The 16765-nt window shown below is 39.1% G+C and overlaps 2 protein-coding genes across 5 annotated transcripts; one reads left to right on the top strand and one right to left on the bottom strand.

The window, feature by feature from the left end:
• Positions 1-3114: 3114 nt before the first annotated feature.
• On the bottom strand, positions 3115-7875 carry LOC114448589 (spindle assembly checkpoint kinase). The gene is made up of 5 exons (XM_028425623.1): positions 7794-7875; positions 6727-6872; positions 5946-6084; positions 5714-5821; positions 3115-5527 (listed from the first exon to the last, which is right to left on the bottom strand). Exons 2-5 carry the CDS (start codon positions 6870-6872, stop codon positions 4709-4711), a joined length of 1212 nt encoding a protein of 403 aa, XP_028281424.1. The 5' UTR covers positions 7794-7875; the 3' UTR covers positions 3115-4708.
• Positions 7876-9419: 1544 nt separating this feature from the next.
• On the top strand, positions 9420-15467 carry LOC114448675 (uncharacterized). 4 transcript variants are annotated; one of them, XM_028425790.1, is made up of 8 exons: positions 9420-9552; positions 9954-9984; positions 10131-10501; positions 12577-12636; positions 12711-12971; positions 13258-13308; positions 14175-14224; positions 15333-15467. In XM_028425790.1, exons 1-8 carry the CDS (start codon positions 9513-9515, stop codon positions 15339-15341), a joined length of 873 nt encoding a protein of 290 aa, XP_028281591.1. In that variant the 5' UTR covers positions 9420-9512; the 3' UTR covers positions 15342-15467. The 4 variants fall into 4 exon arrangements, with proteins under 4 accessions (XP_028281591.1, XP_028281589.1, XP_028281587.1 ...); XM_028425788.1 differs by having other exon boundaries at positions 14172-14224; XM_028425786.1 differs by lacking the exon at positions 15333-15467 and having other exon boundaries at positions 14172-14667.
• Positions 15468-16765: the final 1298 nt, after the last annotated feature.

Here is a 16765-nt window from a genome sequence, read left to right as displayed (position 1 = left end):
ATGTGAAGAGAGAAGATGACCAAGCGTGCCGATTAGCAGGAATTCATTGGTTATGTGGCCTGCATGAAAAGAACCCACTACTGTGATAGTATAGCTAAAGGGCCTTGCATGAACCAGAGCCGCTGAGTTGCTGCTGAAGTAGTTGCACCTATTCTAAAGGGATGACCCGAATAATGATTAAGGGACAATGGGGATCTGACGAGAGGTTGTACGAGCAAAGACCAGTTCCTAGACAGAGGGAGAGATTCCTGTGGTCACAGAGGGACTTGAGGATCTGAATGGGACGAACCTGTAGAGAACCACTCATGTATTTAAAAGGACATAAGGACGAATTGTGCAGGCTATGACTACTGAACATGCGCCACTGCATTTAGGGTGTTGCAACAGCTTGTAGTAGTTCGATGGAATACTAGTTCTGCGAAGGTGACTTCTAGAGGGATTGAAGGAATGGGAGGCCTCCTCTAAGAAAACCAAAAGCTACGCGAAGAGGGATTCCGGGAGAGGATCAACGGAAGGAGAAATATGCCCGATCTGGGTTGAAACCAATTAGTGGAGAATTGAAAGGGTTATAGGCCACGGGAAGTCTAGAGGAGAGGGAGAAGCCTTCGAATGCCTTTAAATAGTATGGTTTGATAAATAACCTGAGATTGAATTGAATGTGAGCTGCCACGGTTCTGATGAAAGGTAGTATGAGCACCCTTATCTAAACCAAATGTGTTTCCAATGAAGCAATGAGAATTTAAAGGCCGGCATCTAGCAGACCACTGCCCTTGGAGGAAAGAACCCCCCAAAACCCATGCACGGATGTGCACCATCTGTGAACAACCTGAGAAAAATCGGATGAATGCACTACGTCATCATTAAAAGAACACCATGTTGCGAGCTCATAGCAGGAGAGACCGGGTCCACCGATCATGCTGCAGCCTTGGTTCGAGGCAACATGGACACGGAAGTTAGGAACTGTGGAGGACCGTCCAAAGGGAGCTGTGAAAGGTTGGCCTTATGAATGGTATAGTTGCTGCTTGGAGATATCTGAATGCAGATTTTGAAGCGCTCTAAATTTATTTATTCATTTATTTTTATTTATTAAATTATATCAGCATTTCTAACGGGGAGAGATGGTTTCATGTCGGAAGGGATGAGCGTATGCTGAGGAACTCCGGGTGGGAGTTTTTTTTTTTTTTTTTTTTTTTTTTTTTTTAAACCAGTATTTAACTATTTTAATTATTAGTAATATCTAACCGTTTGTCCTATCGAACCATATGAATTTAAACGTAGCACAATAGCTATAACGACAGAATAGCGAACTCACCGTCTAATGCATGTAAACACAAGCACATGGCTACTTAATATGCAGACAATTCGACTACGTCATCGTCGTGATAGCGTTGTACAGGGATCGACTCACGTTATCAATACGCGCATCAGGCAGTAAGCTCCATGCAGCACGATCGAAGATGACTAAGCAGGGATGTCTGAGGGGGAAATCATCCAGCATGTGAGCATAGAGGGAACACTAGCTTCTTCAGCAGAATCTGGCATAAGGAGTTTGACGCGAGATTGAAGATTCAGGTACTAAAGCAAATGAGACGAACAGAGAAATATATTTTAAATCCCACTTAATGCCGAAAGATACCATAGCAACAGGTGAATGGAGGAATCTAAATGCATCAGAGAAGTCGGCTCCCTGGCCCATGAATAAATAAGTTTAAAGCGCTGTCCACTGGCATAAAGAGGGGACAGAGGTTCGGGCGTAATAAGACTAATTGCCGAAATAGGCTGGAGTGAGGAGCGGACAGATCGAATAATGCCATTCTGCAGGAGTATTGCGTATGGCTTGCCTTGTAGGCGCTACGATTGTTTTTTTTTTTTTGCACGCCTGACGGCCTTGTATATCCGTGCAGATTGAGAAAAGTAGGCTGAAGCACAGAGGGACACGGAGCAGTGAGCCCGCGAGCGCCACATTTTTGCTGAGATCATTTGGGACCACGGCGATCAAGGCCAAATTCGGAGTCCACAGACCAGGCCAGGCTAGTAGCCGAATAGTGAGAATAAGCGCTGCTTACTGGAAGTGCTAGTGATATTGATTGAATATGTTTTCCGGCTATTGGGATGGAGGTCTCCGGTTAGAGCTAGATAGACCATTCTTGGCCACAAATTTATGACGCTGAGGAGATTACAGGATGAGGTTTACTAAAATATTGTCTCTGCCTGCAGAAGTAAGCCCTCATATTTTAGTGGATTGCGAATGAAGGGCCTACCTGTAGGAGGGGCAGGCCGAGCAGATGCCAGAGTGTAGCGGCGGAAGATGGCGGAGGAGAACGGGAGATCAGCGGCTGAGAGCAAGCGGCTGGATCGGCAGAGACTACAGGAGCAGGAGACATGGACTCAGGTGGAGGTCGACTGACCGAAGAAACAACGACCGGCACCGAAGTGTTTGATTGAGCGTGTCGGGGGGAAAAGCGGAGCAGCGGCAGCGGGAGAGCGAGAAGCGTTCCCTCGTGTAGCCCTGGGAGCAGAGGAGGCTGACTTCTTGCTCCTTTTACAGGCCGTGGGTAGCCGCTGCGGCGCGGGGCAGGGGAGATGGGATTGGATCTGAAGTTGGATTGAGAGAGTTCCGGAGGAGGAATAATGCCAGTTGATTGCGGCATAGAGCAGCGCAGAATCGTTGCCGGATTCGATCGGGAGACAGCTGGAGAAGAGACAGAGACTTTTAAATCTCTTGCTACGTTATGATTGGGCAGGAGAGGGACAGATCGACAGCTGATTGGTGAGGGAGGTGCCATCTATTAAACACCTGACTATGTGGGAGGTCACTAGACAGAGTGCAGTGCAGTGAAGGAGAGTGCTAGGATGGTGAAGAGGGAAGGGGAGATAAGAGGTGAATGATGTGGAATAGAGTTTTCATGACTGAACTTACGCTGAGAGCTACATTTGTGAGTCTTTCCTTGAAATGTTAGAATGGTATCAGGGGTTTCAGGGGCTTTTAATAAGCATCCATGTCACAGACAGAAAACGAAAGTTTGACACACAATGGAAAACCTCAAAGAAACTCATTATTCATTATATTACACACATCATGTTTGCACACTATATATACATAACCAAAGTAAATATTCTAAATTGGACGGCAACAAGATGGATACAAGTCCATTCTTAAGGTGATGATGGAGTTTTGCTACATAGAAATACCAGCTGGTTCCAGATTTGTTCACTGAGTGGATATACCGCTGTCATTTTAAGATGTCAGGTTAGCTTAGATGTGGTGTGATGATGTTGTTCTCTGTGTAAAAAAAAATTAACTGCATAAACAAGTTCTTCTGGCTTTTCTCCGAGAATGAAAAATATGCTGTGATAAATAGGTATGTATGTCTGGATTAAATAAAAACAGCATACATATAATTTAGAGCGATAGAAGCTGTGCAAAGAATGGTTCAGTGTAGCCCTAATGTTACACACAGAGTAATTTTATTGTAACCTGTAATGTCTTTTCAGGAGGGTTAGAGTGTATGAGTGGACTTTAACGGTAGAAGCAAGTCTAGTTGCAAAGGGGAAAAACTGCAGTTGTGGTGTGATGCTTTGGTCTCTATGGACTTTGAAGTGTCTGTGTCCAGTGTGAGAGAGACCAACAGAGGAGCTGCTACACTGCTAGTCTGCTTTTGTCTTCAGCAGTAGCAGCAGCTTACCAGACTGATAGAGGAGGTGAGAATAGACTCAGTGTAGTAGGAAGTACAGGAAGCACAGCCTGTGACGGCCTTTTTGATGAGAAAGCTTTTGTTTAGCTTACACTTGAGGTCCTGGGTGATCCCAGCTGCACTCGTTCTGGAGTTGTTGACTTCAGGAAGAACACAGCCCCATCTTGGAGCAATTATAACAAATATTTGGTGGTTCCAGCATCTCACATCTAAAGATTTGCACCATTCACTTTATTTCCTACATTGTGGAATGGTTATATATTTACTATCTATTCAACCTGAATATTCTGGAACATAGATTTGTCAGATTGTTGTTTGTGTTGATTGTCACTGGTTAGTTTTTAACCAAATTCTAAGTACGTAGCTGTTTAATAAGTGAGATAGTGAATTGAATCCTTTATTTGCTTATTAGACACAGACATCACCTCGTCAGGGTAGATTTTGCTTTAATGAACAGATGTGTCAATGACAGCATACTGTCAATGACATAATAAACCATAAGTCTCAGGAGGGTTCACACTTGAGTGCACACTGTGCTCAAAATAAAGCAGGATGAATAAAGTTATAAGAATGTAATGCATTATGTCATCGGGTGATTCCTGAATATGTCCTCTTTCAGACCAGTGCAGGGAAGCCCCACCGCTGTTTGATATGAGTCAACATCGCTAAAAAAAAATGCCATGTACATTGATCATTATTATGATTTATTTGTTCTGACTTGTGTGAAGTCAACCAGTAAATCATTTAGTCACTCCATCAAACGACGATCCAAGACGTGTTGGTTTGAGCTCAGCAGTTAAAGCAAGAAATAATGAACCTGATGTTAAATTCTTTTAGGTGTTTTGGAAACAATGATTTGCAGTATTTACTTTCATTACAGTAAACTACAGTATTGACTGATTGGTCAGATACAGTATTCTGGTTAAGTTTTCTGTTATTTTTGAAAAATAAAAACACTGTACCAGAGTCATTTTGAGAAAGCAGTAACTAACAGATAAATCTAGATGATATTCTTATTTGCTGTCGAATTTAATATCATCATACTTGACTATCTTTCCATCACGGGTCACCACCTCTTTCTGATACCACGTCCCCACCTCCCCGTTTTTCTCCTCAAAGCGCCGCATCACCACCCTGCCTGTTGGTGGCAGGTTACAGGGAAGATCCTTGGCAGCTTCTTTGTACAAGGCCATCTTCATGAAGTCGTTGTTGAGATCTGCTCTGCCTATTGGAGCCAGAGCCTGGTTTTTGTTGTCGTCCTCTGTTCTCTTATAGGGAGGGGAGAGCTGCATAGCAGTGTGAGGATTCGGAGGTTTAATCTCTGGCCTGGGTGAGCGCTCCCATCTCAGCGGCGATGGAGATCTGTTATTTGTCGATGGAGTCCATTTATCTGGAGACGGACACCGGTTTGTGGCACCAATTTGAGATGACGGTGGCTTAAGCAGTTCTTTTTGAGCGGCAGTATGGGTGACAATGCCTGCTCCCGCGGCCCTTCGTATGTCACTTATGACCCCAGCCATGGAGGCCCTCAGAGCTGGGTTCGGTTCCACCATCCGACACACAGCGTTGCAGTATGGCTGATCCCGCAGGGTCTCCTTGATTTTGGCGGGACAGACACTGGGCGTGTACAGGCGGACCCGGGCGCAGAGCTCAGCAATTATTTTCCCCATAGCCCAGACATCTGAACGCTGATCCCGCTGCTTGTGCCTCTGCAGCACCTCAGGGGCCGAGTACGCCTCATTCCCCATGTCCATGGCAGAGTTAAGACCATATTTGAAGAACTTGGCCAGTCCCAGGTCAATGATTACTGCTCTGTTTGTGTTATGTTCCACCTGAAGGACAACATTATTTTGTGAATATAACTGCTCTTAAAAAGCATGTGCCCTTATAAAGCAGATAATCGGGCATTTCAGGCTAGACATACATACATTTACTGTCTTCCTTTAGCATGTTAGCATACTAATGCTAAACAGAACACTAATCTAACCATTTTAATTACTTGTTAAGTCTCCACTCACCATGATGTTTTCAGGCTTGAGGTCTTGATGGACAATGTCTTTGGAGTGGAGGTGAAGCAGCCCTTCACACATGCCAACGATGATGGTGCCTCTATTAGCTGGAGTCAACTGTGATGAGTTTGGAGATTTTCATATTCATTTCTTTCTATATTCAATTATTTCAGTCTTAAATCTGACTTGAAAAATGACTGACTGAATTAAGAGTTTGATCTTTTTTTCAGAGCACCTTTACCTGTATTTTAGACTTTGCTGCTTTGAAGATGGTTGTCTCTAAGTCCTCTCCAAAGATGAACTCTAGTGGGATGACCCATGCCCCGTCTTTGAGAGTTATGTTACCCAGAAGCTTGACTATGTTGGGATGATTTGACTTGCTGCAAAAAAATGAAAACAAAAAAAAATGACAAGGCTAAAATATTTAAAACCACCTGAATCTCTTTATTTCAGGTGAGGGAGATGCAGCGCATAGGTCCAGGATCTATGTGTAACCCAGTACACATACATGATGTTGAAGTGCATATTAAAAAACATATTTTTAGGAGCTGAGCTCCTTATATCTACTCAGGGATCATGATCTTTCAGAACTCTGTGTTTCTACAGTAGCCCAGAAAACAAATAAAATCAAACACTGGCCCTGGATTGGATATTTTGCATTTTTTAAAAGCAACAATAGATTCTCTACAAGATGTACAATTGGCTGCAATCTCAAATGTCACCTTTAGATGTCAGTCATATCCTAAAGTCTGCTCCTGCACAGTGACAGTGGTTGCCTCAATGATGGTCCCCTCAGCTAAACCTACACATTTCCTGCAAGTTCAGTTATTTGCTGCTGTAACTGGAATTAAGATGCTATTCTAAGAATAACCACAACATAAGAAAGGTACTTTCCCAACCACCAATGCAGTCTGTGTGTCCCACCTATAGGCCTGGCAGCATTACAAGAAACCTGATTCTCTGTTTTTTTATCATATCTTAACCTTTCCTGAGCATATATTAGTAGACCATCATGTACTTACTTGTATACTTCACATTCCCTCTCCAGATCCTTCCTACCGATGAGCTGTTGGGGCACTTTCTTTATAGCAGCCCAGGTATCGTTGTACTTCTCCTTGTACACCTTCCCGAAGCAGCCCTGTGCAAGAGTGCTGGTGGAGTACGCCATCTAAGAGATAGAGGCTGAAGAGTGAGGGGGATTTTTTTTTAAATACAATAAAGCTCAGAACTATTCAGAGAAGGTAACCACAGTGCAATTTTGGCACATGCTGCAGTGGTTTGTAACACTGAACTCTGTCTTCTGGGAATGAATGTTTTGACCGTGACTTTTGGTACTTTCTTTTTGCCACCTCATGTAAGGAAAGGAAAAAATCAAGAATTTCTTCAACTGAATAACATTTAGTATGATCAAATGCTTCTACAGATTATTCATCTGACTCTCTAAATTACCTGTCAAAGCAAATGACAGGTAATTTTCCAGAAGGGTGTGTCAATTATTGAGTAATAATGTGGTTTCTAGTTTTACCAGAACTCCAATCACACTGGAAAAGACACTGGACCACAGCAATTTACTGTAACTTTGCCAGCTTGCTTATTTGCCGCCTCTGAGTTGAAACACAGTGAACCACTGAGAATGTATAGTTTGTGTTAACCACTACTCACCATATGACTGTTTTGGAAATAGATGTGAAGATAATCTCAGCACATATCTGACACAGAGTGAACTCTGCTTTCTGCAGCCCATCTTTAACATACTTTGAGCTGAGAGGTTAAAAAGCTGACAGACTGGTTCACAAGAGAATAGTTTGCCTGTAGACTGTATATACTGCAAGAAATGTTGTTATAGAACGCATTAAAATACTCTCAGGATCAAACCACTGTCTAATATCCTTAGAATGAACAGTTACAGTATGTACTTAAAATGTTTCACAAAGGACAGACATCCGGAAATATTCATTAAACTTTAAACTATTACAACTATTAAACAACTCAAATCTAATCTAAATGAGCCATGAACCAGTTTCCATGTATTTGTCTTATTCTACATTTGAGAAAAGGTTATACAATCTTCGCAGAAATCTTCTCCTACCTTTGTGCTGTTGAAGGAAATCAGCTGCGTCAGGTCTGAACATGAGCTGAGATGCTTTCTGTCTTTATACCTGTCCCACGCCTTCTTGTATCTGATCCATGGCCCTAGGCAAAACTGGTATATCTGTGCTGCAGCAGGTCAAGTATGAGAAAAGACACCATCAACAAAAGGAAGAACCAATGAGAACAGACAGTGTCTGATAAACAGAAGGACATGTGACTGTTAGACTAGATAGTTCACCTCCAGCCCCTTACTTAAGTGTTCCCAGGTCAAATTTGACCGGTCTGTATTAACTGCTATTAAAGTAGCACAAAAAAACATTTTTATCCAACATTCTTTAGGTGTGAACAATGTCTCAAAGTAGTGTTTAACATGACTTATTAGAATCAGATATAAATACCTGCAGTGAAAATACAAATGGCAACTGAAAATGTATTATTATTCTTATTATTATAAGATGTAATGTAAAAAATAAATGGAAAACCAAAGACCAAACTCAACATGAAGTTGTGTGTGTGTGCATGCATGTGAATTCATGCCACTCTATGCAAACTTAGACATCACATTTGCAGCATCTCAGACTTGTTTTGTCATAAATGCTTTTTACGTGGAATTGTGACTGACAGAAACAAAATATAATTGCTGTTGTTTTGTTAGTGGCAGAAATGAGCTATTGTACTCATGTATTTAAAACTTAAAACACTCACTCACTGACTCACTCACTCGTTCCCGTGCTTATGTGCTGCTTCTCGCAAGTGAACCAACTTCCTGATGAAACAATGTATCGTATCTTCACACAGACACACACGCAAGTCTGTTCCCATGCTTGTGCTTCTCCCCCATGTGAACCACACCTTCCAGACTAATCAATGTATCATCTTCACATAGACCCCATATATATAGTTCGATGTTTGCCTTGCACTGAGAGGTTCTACATTATATACATGATAAAGAAATTGTTTGATGGCACAGACTTAAAGCTACAGCTAGACAGCACTCACAATATAACGTAAAAAAAATTATACATGAACAGTACCATGATTTAATTTTGTTATAAAAATAAATTTAAAAAATCTATAAAAATAGATAGCCTTTATTGTATTTCCAAAGTGCCTTAGTTTAAATAACTCCTCCTCAGCGTTCTAAATCTGTCAGGTGCCACTGAGCTCCACACACAGCTACAAAAGGCCGAGGCCTCATTGATGTCTGTTGACAATAACATCAAATTTCATAACAGTTGGCAGCTGCAATGACCACAGCTCATGTGCATGTTTGCACGGCAGATACTCAAGGATAAACAGGCATGGCTGTGTTAATGCTCACTTTAAACAGCCTTTGACCTTTTGACCCCTCAGCCTGTGCCTGGTGAGTCTGCAGTAACAAATCAATGGAGAGAGCACAGTTAGCCTGCCAGCTTGTGCCTGTACAACAGATATAGAGGCATTCTTCTTTGGTTAGAATACAACTGCAGTTTTTATTACCTGTTGTTTTACATGCAACAAGTAAAAGAAACATGTGTAATTCATTAAATTTATAGTCATAATAGTCATTTCCCGCATCTCCCTCCAGTCCACCAGGCGGAGATATTTAATGTTTGTTTGACTTTACTCTCACTTTAATGCACATGACAAAGATGACCAAGCATATCTGTATCTACTTCCTGGTTGCCTCATTTCACTGCAAGAATCAGAGCTGACACAATCTCCTGTACGGTAAACAATGGCCCGCACATCAGAAGATACCACAAAACATCAGCCAAGTAAGTGTTTATTTGAAGTTTACTGTTTACCAGTTTCAGCCGGCAGTAGGTTTTGGTTTCAGTTTTCATACATTCGTTCACATACATTCCTTAATGCATGTCAGTTTCCTTATTGCACTCTGAGAAACACAAAAAAAACGATCAAAGCTTCTGCCAAAATCACAAGTCTTACTGACTTTTAAGGTTGAAGGACATGGTTTGTGTTGTAGAACACTTGTGTCTTTGCAGCGGGTGTGTATTATCAGGCAGTATCACGTGTGTGAGTCATCGCTGTATCTGTCCATATTTACAGTAACTGATAAAAAACATAATCTCTGTAATCTCTGTAATTTCAGTACATTGTTTGTAAATAAAAACTGTTAGTAGTTAGTAGATTAACTTAATCTGTTTTACATTTGCAGGTGAGAAATGTGTGCACACCCAGGAGAGTGGGTACGTTTTTTTTTTTTATTATATATATTATATATATTTGAGAATTTGCTTTAATACGTTACAATTTTCTGTAGAAGTACCAGCATTTATTTTTTATAAGGATTTTTTGTGTTCAGTAAACAAATCATTGCTACTTTATTCTACAGTGATGCAGGTCTGTCATCAGATCTGGAGCACAAGGCTACTGTGGATTACAGTCCCATACCACAGCCAAATAAAGGTAGTAGTGTGAGAACCATTACAAAGGAAGAACACGACTTCCCTGAGATGAAGTCACCTCACCCATCAAAGGCTGAGGTGGTTTTTGCTGAGAAATCTGCCCTGAATCCACCCCCTGTGCAAAACAACCTGGCACACAGCAGCAGGCATGAGGAAGAGATGCAGTTAGATGATCATTGCATCATAGAACACGACAAGATGGACACACAGGAAGGAACCCACCCAGCAAAACGTGCAGCAAAGGCAGCTGTGAAAGTGAGAGCCAGAGGCCGAAGATCTGATGGAAAAATCCTGAAAGGTGATTACATTTCCATTTTGTTCTCCTAATGTAATTTTGATGTAAAACATCAGTATTACACATAGATATTTTAACAAATAATTCAGTATATTACTTAATTATGTTAGTTAAATAATCACTCCACTTTAGCACAGCTTCACAAACAAACCAAGTACAAAAATACTGGAATTACATTCATTCTGCAGTGCAATATATACACAAAGACTAATTTTAGTGGGATATGACCCTAATGAGACTTGTGCTTCCTCTTCACATACAATAAAATTAAATGGTTCTATATGTTACAAAAAAAACTATAAAACTATAAAATTCAATTCTCTTTCCAGAAAATATGTGAGAAATTCGTACTGGACTACATTATGCATTAAGAGAGGTGTCCTTTTTTATTCCCTATTTAATTACTGTGACTAAATATTTATTTAGAGTAAATTATCATCTGATGAGCTATAGTGTTAGGAAAGCAGACATACTTTACTGTAAGCACCTTCAAAATAATATTGACATATTATATATATATATATATATATATATATATATATATATATATATATATATATATATATATATATATATATATATTATAACTACAACATACTTTACATATACTTTACATATACAAAAAGAAATGTAAAAAATAATTAAATGAAATTCATCAAAAATGCATAAATACATAAATAAGTCATAATTGTTATTATTTATAATAATTATTATTATTTGTATCATTATAAAGAGCTAGTGTTAGGAAAGTTCAGCAGACATACTTTATTGTAACCACCTTCAAAATTATATTTGCATCACGGAAAACCGTGTTCTGAATAAATTGCAGATGTTAATGTCTTTTCATTCATTTTGCAGATACAAAAAATAAATTTAAAAAATAATTAAATAAATGAAATAATACATAATAGAATAGGATATAATATATTCTAATAAAGAAACATCATCATTGTAGCCTACTTATATTAGTGTGAAATAGCAACGATGCGCAAAATCTGTATCATGTACAAAAAGAGCACTCAGTAGCACATGAATGTAGCCAAATAATAACTATAGTATATAGTTTTGGTAAAGACGCAGCAACACATAAAAGCCAAAGAAAAATAAAATGGGCCTGGCATGTTTTGGCCATGGCGGCCCACCATGGTTAATTATATGATAATGCGGAGGCATACGACATACACAATGCACACTGTGCTGTTTCAGAAGTTTAAATAAAGCGCATAGCCTACATGGAAGAGAGTAACCATGCTAAAGTAATTAAAAAAAACAATAAATACACGTTTTTGCAATACAGAGAATTTCATCTTGGGAGAGATAGTGCCTCAATTCCCGTCTTGACGTGGTTGTCAAAGAAACACAGCTAAAGATGTCTTTACGCTAGTGTTTAATGAAATTCACTGTTTACAAATACAAATAAGACCATTAGACCCGCAGTAAGGCCATGCGTCCATGTACAATTAAGAGCTCCTCAAAGTGGCACCTTTATTTAAATATATTTATAATATACTAAAAAAAGCATGATGACATTCCGTGTCCATCATGTCCACACTAAATGTATTGTATATTGAATATTTTATTCATATATTGAATATTTTGATATTTGAATGGCTGAAGTCAGTGTATGTATGCTGAAGTCATGGTGCGGAAAAAAAAAAACAAACAAAAAAATAAGAGAAATAAATATTTTCCAGTGGCATCGCTACAACTAGCACGATCTTCTTAAACGTGTCAACATGAAACAACAAAAACACTCCCCTTCATATTTGAAACTTCTTTGACTTATTACCTGAAATAAAGACAAACTGTGCGAACATATCCACTGGTTACCTCACACTGACCGCAGGGGAGCTTCGGGATTTCCGTGGCATCAGCGATTGACTAATAATAGTCAGCAATAAAACTACAGCACCCTTAAACTCTTCTAATCTCAGTCACAAGTGAATTGATATTGTGTCTAAAAAAAGAAAAGAAAGTTCCTCTGCATACCGCTGTGGCATTACACGCCTGACAGAGAGAGCTGTGTGCCACATTCTGAGGAGACAACGCCTTGAACTGCTGTGAACTTTTTCTTCCAGGGTTTGTGGTTTTCTTGGCAATGGCATCTGTTTGTGACCGCGTCTCTGCAAAACGTCGAGGTATGTAGTTTTACTGTCTGGAACAGGAGATATGATGACTTATTGTTATTAATATTATTGTATCGTTTGAGCAGGTAAATGTTTTTCCTGCATGGACGAGGACAGGTGCCCTAAAGCGATAACGATCTATGATAATTATGACAATGTCCTGTATGCGAGAGGAAACATCACCAGCTTTCCTGAATGCACGGATATTCCTACTCTGGACTCGAAGACTTGTCATGTGTGCAATGAGAAACGTTCTGCACCCGTGTCCATCTGGTGCTCAGATGATGTGGATGAATTTGTGGTAGAGACAGAGGACCAAGATGACGACATTGAAAACATCACTTTGTGTATGTATGGGATGTGACAAATGAAAAACGAAAAAAAACTTTTATTTAATAGCTCACGGCATACACTCATTTATTCTTCACTGAACCCCCCCCCCAACAAAAACAACAAAAAAACAACAACTTTAATGCTGCTTATATGCTCACTACTACAGACTTCTTCATACACTGAATCTACAGTATTCTGTGTAACTGTAAGCTTTAGTCTTTTTCAACATCAATCATCATAAAAAGTTATTTTCATCAGAAGTCAATTATTTCTGCATGTGCTGTCTTTATTCTTCTTTAGGTGCACATGGTTTGACTGAAGACCCAGCACGTGATGGAGCTGCTCATGAACGTATGTAGACAAATAATCACCTGGTTTCATGCACATTAAAATGCAATAATATTACTTTACCCCTATGGCAATACGGTAACCAAGGAAACCATTTAATGTGACAAGAGTAAAAGCATTGTAGTGAGTGGGTGGGTAGAGTGGTTGTCTACTAACCCTAAGGTCAATGTTTTTTTCTTTTAATAAGTCTTTAATAAAGCCAAAATATTAAGTTTGATGCATTATTAGTTTTTGTGTAGCATCAGCTTTAATACCAGAAGTGGTTTTTCCCACTTGGGTCCAACTGAACTCCCATTATAATACTACATTTTTAAATATCATAGTCATTACAAAATATAATCATGCATTTCTTGTTGTAAGAGTTTGACATTTTTTACTGTTCACCACAAAAATCAGCCATTTCCCCATTATAAGCCGATGCATAAAATACTTGTCATCATTTTTGTGGTTGTGTAATTGAGCTTAGTGAGCTTTTATAAGTGTGTGCGAATTCTAAAATTTGTCAAGAGAGAGTCTTTGTTACACAAAATTGTGCCATATGCACCAACACAGATAAAATGGTGGCCATGTAGAGAGAATCAGATACTTTCATGCACATTAAAAACTATATATATATATATATATATAATATATAAAACTATATATATATTTCTGAGAATAAAGTCTTGACTTCAGTGACCCTATATATATATATATATATATATATATATATATATATATATATATGCACTCTCTTTGTTATTCTCTCAGTCAGCTTCATGTGGTTTTCTCCTTAAATTAAAATAAAGATAGATACATAAAATATTGTCAAATGTAACCAGAATTCCTTTGCTTGACTCAACATTACAGCTGTGTGTTTTCTTTAGCAGCTGTGGCGCTCATTTGGGTGGCGGTGGTGGTAACACTGGTGATCTGCAAAGTAAGTTTGACATTATAACTCTAGACAATGAAATTAAAATGCAAAAGAAACAACAATGCAAAAGAAAGTGAGGGATCAGGAACATAAACTTGTTTTAAAGTATATCTCAATATGCTGTTATAAAATCTGAGATTGATCTGGGCAAGCGCAGGCACCTTTTCTTCCCTGTTATAGAACAACAAGGTTTTTACACTCTATACATTTAAATGGGCTGGACCAATCTACTGGTGATTGTCGGATTTTCCAGTGACTACTATGAATCTACATTTGTTTTGAATCTCTTTATTAAATATAAAAGCAGACTTTGCTCCTTATCACCCACAGAATAATCCATCCAGTTTCAATTGTGACTCAGCTGAAGGCCACGCATGTGGCTTTTGTGAGCTACACCGTCCCTTAAACACGATGTTATACATTCTGCATTACATCAGGCCTCTTTGAGCTGAGTGTGGATCTCCACCAGGGGGCCCTGATCCTTTGTGATTTCTGTGGACAGGATTTTAAGGCTTCCTGTGTGGAAAAAGTTATAACACACAGAGGTCACATCTCTGCTTTTTGCAGAATATGCTGTCCTTCTGGCACCATTGCAGGAGCTTAGCTGTTTATATTTTTATATATTTTATCCTGTTACTCACAATACAAGCAGGGCCATGTTAAAATACAGCATAGCCCTCTTGAAGGTTAATAAATACAGTTATTTTATGTTATGAATCTTGATGTTTCACTGTTTAAATCTGTCCTCATTCTCTTCCTTTAGTGCAGGAAGAGGAGCGATTAGGGTTCTGTCATTAATTAATCACTTAAAATTTCTATTTCTATATTTTTTATAATCATTTGAGGTTTCAAGCCAAGTTTAACATCAAATATTATCTAAAATATCCACAACGTTTTAAATTTTCCAAAACACAGAAAAGATAGTGGACAGAAGAGGATTAGGGCCACTGAACTTTAATTCTGAAAAAATTAAATTCAAAAAATTCTGAGATTAAAGTCAAATTTCTGAGAATAAATTCTTGACTTCAGTGGCCCTAATCCTATACTACAGAGTATTTCCAAGTGAAAGTATTTGTGACACACATTTCTCTCTCTGTCTCTCTTTTTTTAATAGGTACAATAATGGAAGACCACATGGTCATGGTCATGGTCGCCGCTGCATCCCGGTGTAGTTCTTGGCCTGCCCACTTAATCTTTTGGTTAGGTACTTGTGTGTGTGCATGCAGCTTGTTTAGCTTGACTATTGAATAATGTTGTTTTTGATAAATTAAATCAATGTGCAATGACAATGACTGTAACAAGTTATTATCATTCTCTATTAATCAATGCTTTGCGAATTTACCTAATCAGCTTTCAACATATCTTAATAAAAGCATGTTGAACTTATCATTTAAAATTCTTGTGTTTGTCCACGGCTGTGTTCGAAATCACTCCCTAAGCACTATATAGCTATGGCCCTATATAGTGCCTCCGCCATTTTGTAATGCTGTCCAAATTCTTAGTGAGAAATTATAGACCTTACGTCCCTCAATGTAGCCTATCCCACAATGCATCTTGAAACGTATCCCATCCGATGGTCGCTACTTTTAGCGATGTAGAGTAAGACCTTGGCCTCTTGAGGCATTTAGAGGTTTCTGATTTGGATATTTTATTTACTCTCTGTGCGTTTTACAGGTATACATTTCCTCAAACATAAAAGAAAATCATGGTGAGCAGCAGCTCAGAGAACTGTGAGGTTCCCTTTCCACTTGATGACATGTCGATGTACGAGAGCTGATGACACACTGAACCGAGCCGCAGAGATCTGTTAGTCGCAAGATTTTTCAGGAGAATATGATGCAGCACTAATAATAAAGGGAAGGATGTGGCACTGTTGCCAGAAAGTGATGTGCTGAATAAGCTACTTCCGCCTCAGTGGGAACTGTACAGAGGCATGATGAAACCATGAAGGGTGGAGTAGTTTGTTGATGAGTGAGAAAAAAAAGCCCCAGTTGATGATGAAAACTCAAAGCCATGTTCAAGCCAAGTTAAAATTTTTTTGCCTACATTCTTTGGATTTGTCCTTTCTGTGTGACAGGTTTTGTTATGTTCACAACCACTACGAGTTTTTACTCATATTTCACTACCTTTGTCATAGATGCATTCTTATCACTTCCATTTTGGATTGAAAGTACATACGATCATTGTTCCGTATTTGGAGTGGATCAAAGTGGAAAAATATAGAAATGGTAAAATAGGTCATGTGTAAAGAAAATGTTACTGAGGGCTGACACAGATCAACAGACATTTGAAAAACCTCACCACATGGTTGCAACCACTCTCCCACCCACAGCCGGGTTGAAAATTAACAGCTTTGATAGCGAGTCTAGACCATACCAAGTGGCAGGTGGGTGAAACCATTACAATATTTGATCAATTCCCAACTTTAGGAACGTATTCGTGGAAGAGGGCACACTTATGTATGATTAAACTTTGTCTCATTCTCACCACCAGGTGCTTATTGTGAAACTAATCTCCCGGCGAGTAAACAGCACCGTACTGCACACC

This window comes from Parambassis ranga, chromosome 16 (genome assembly GCF_900634625.1).
Source record: "Parambassis ranga chromosome 16, fParRan2.1, whole genome shotgun sequence".
NCBI lineage: Eukaryota > Metazoa > Chordata > Actinopteri > Ambassidae > Parambassis > Parambassis ranga.
The sequence above is the reverse complement of the archived record's forward strand: the minus strand, read 5'-3'. Positions and strand labels throughout refer to the sequence as shown.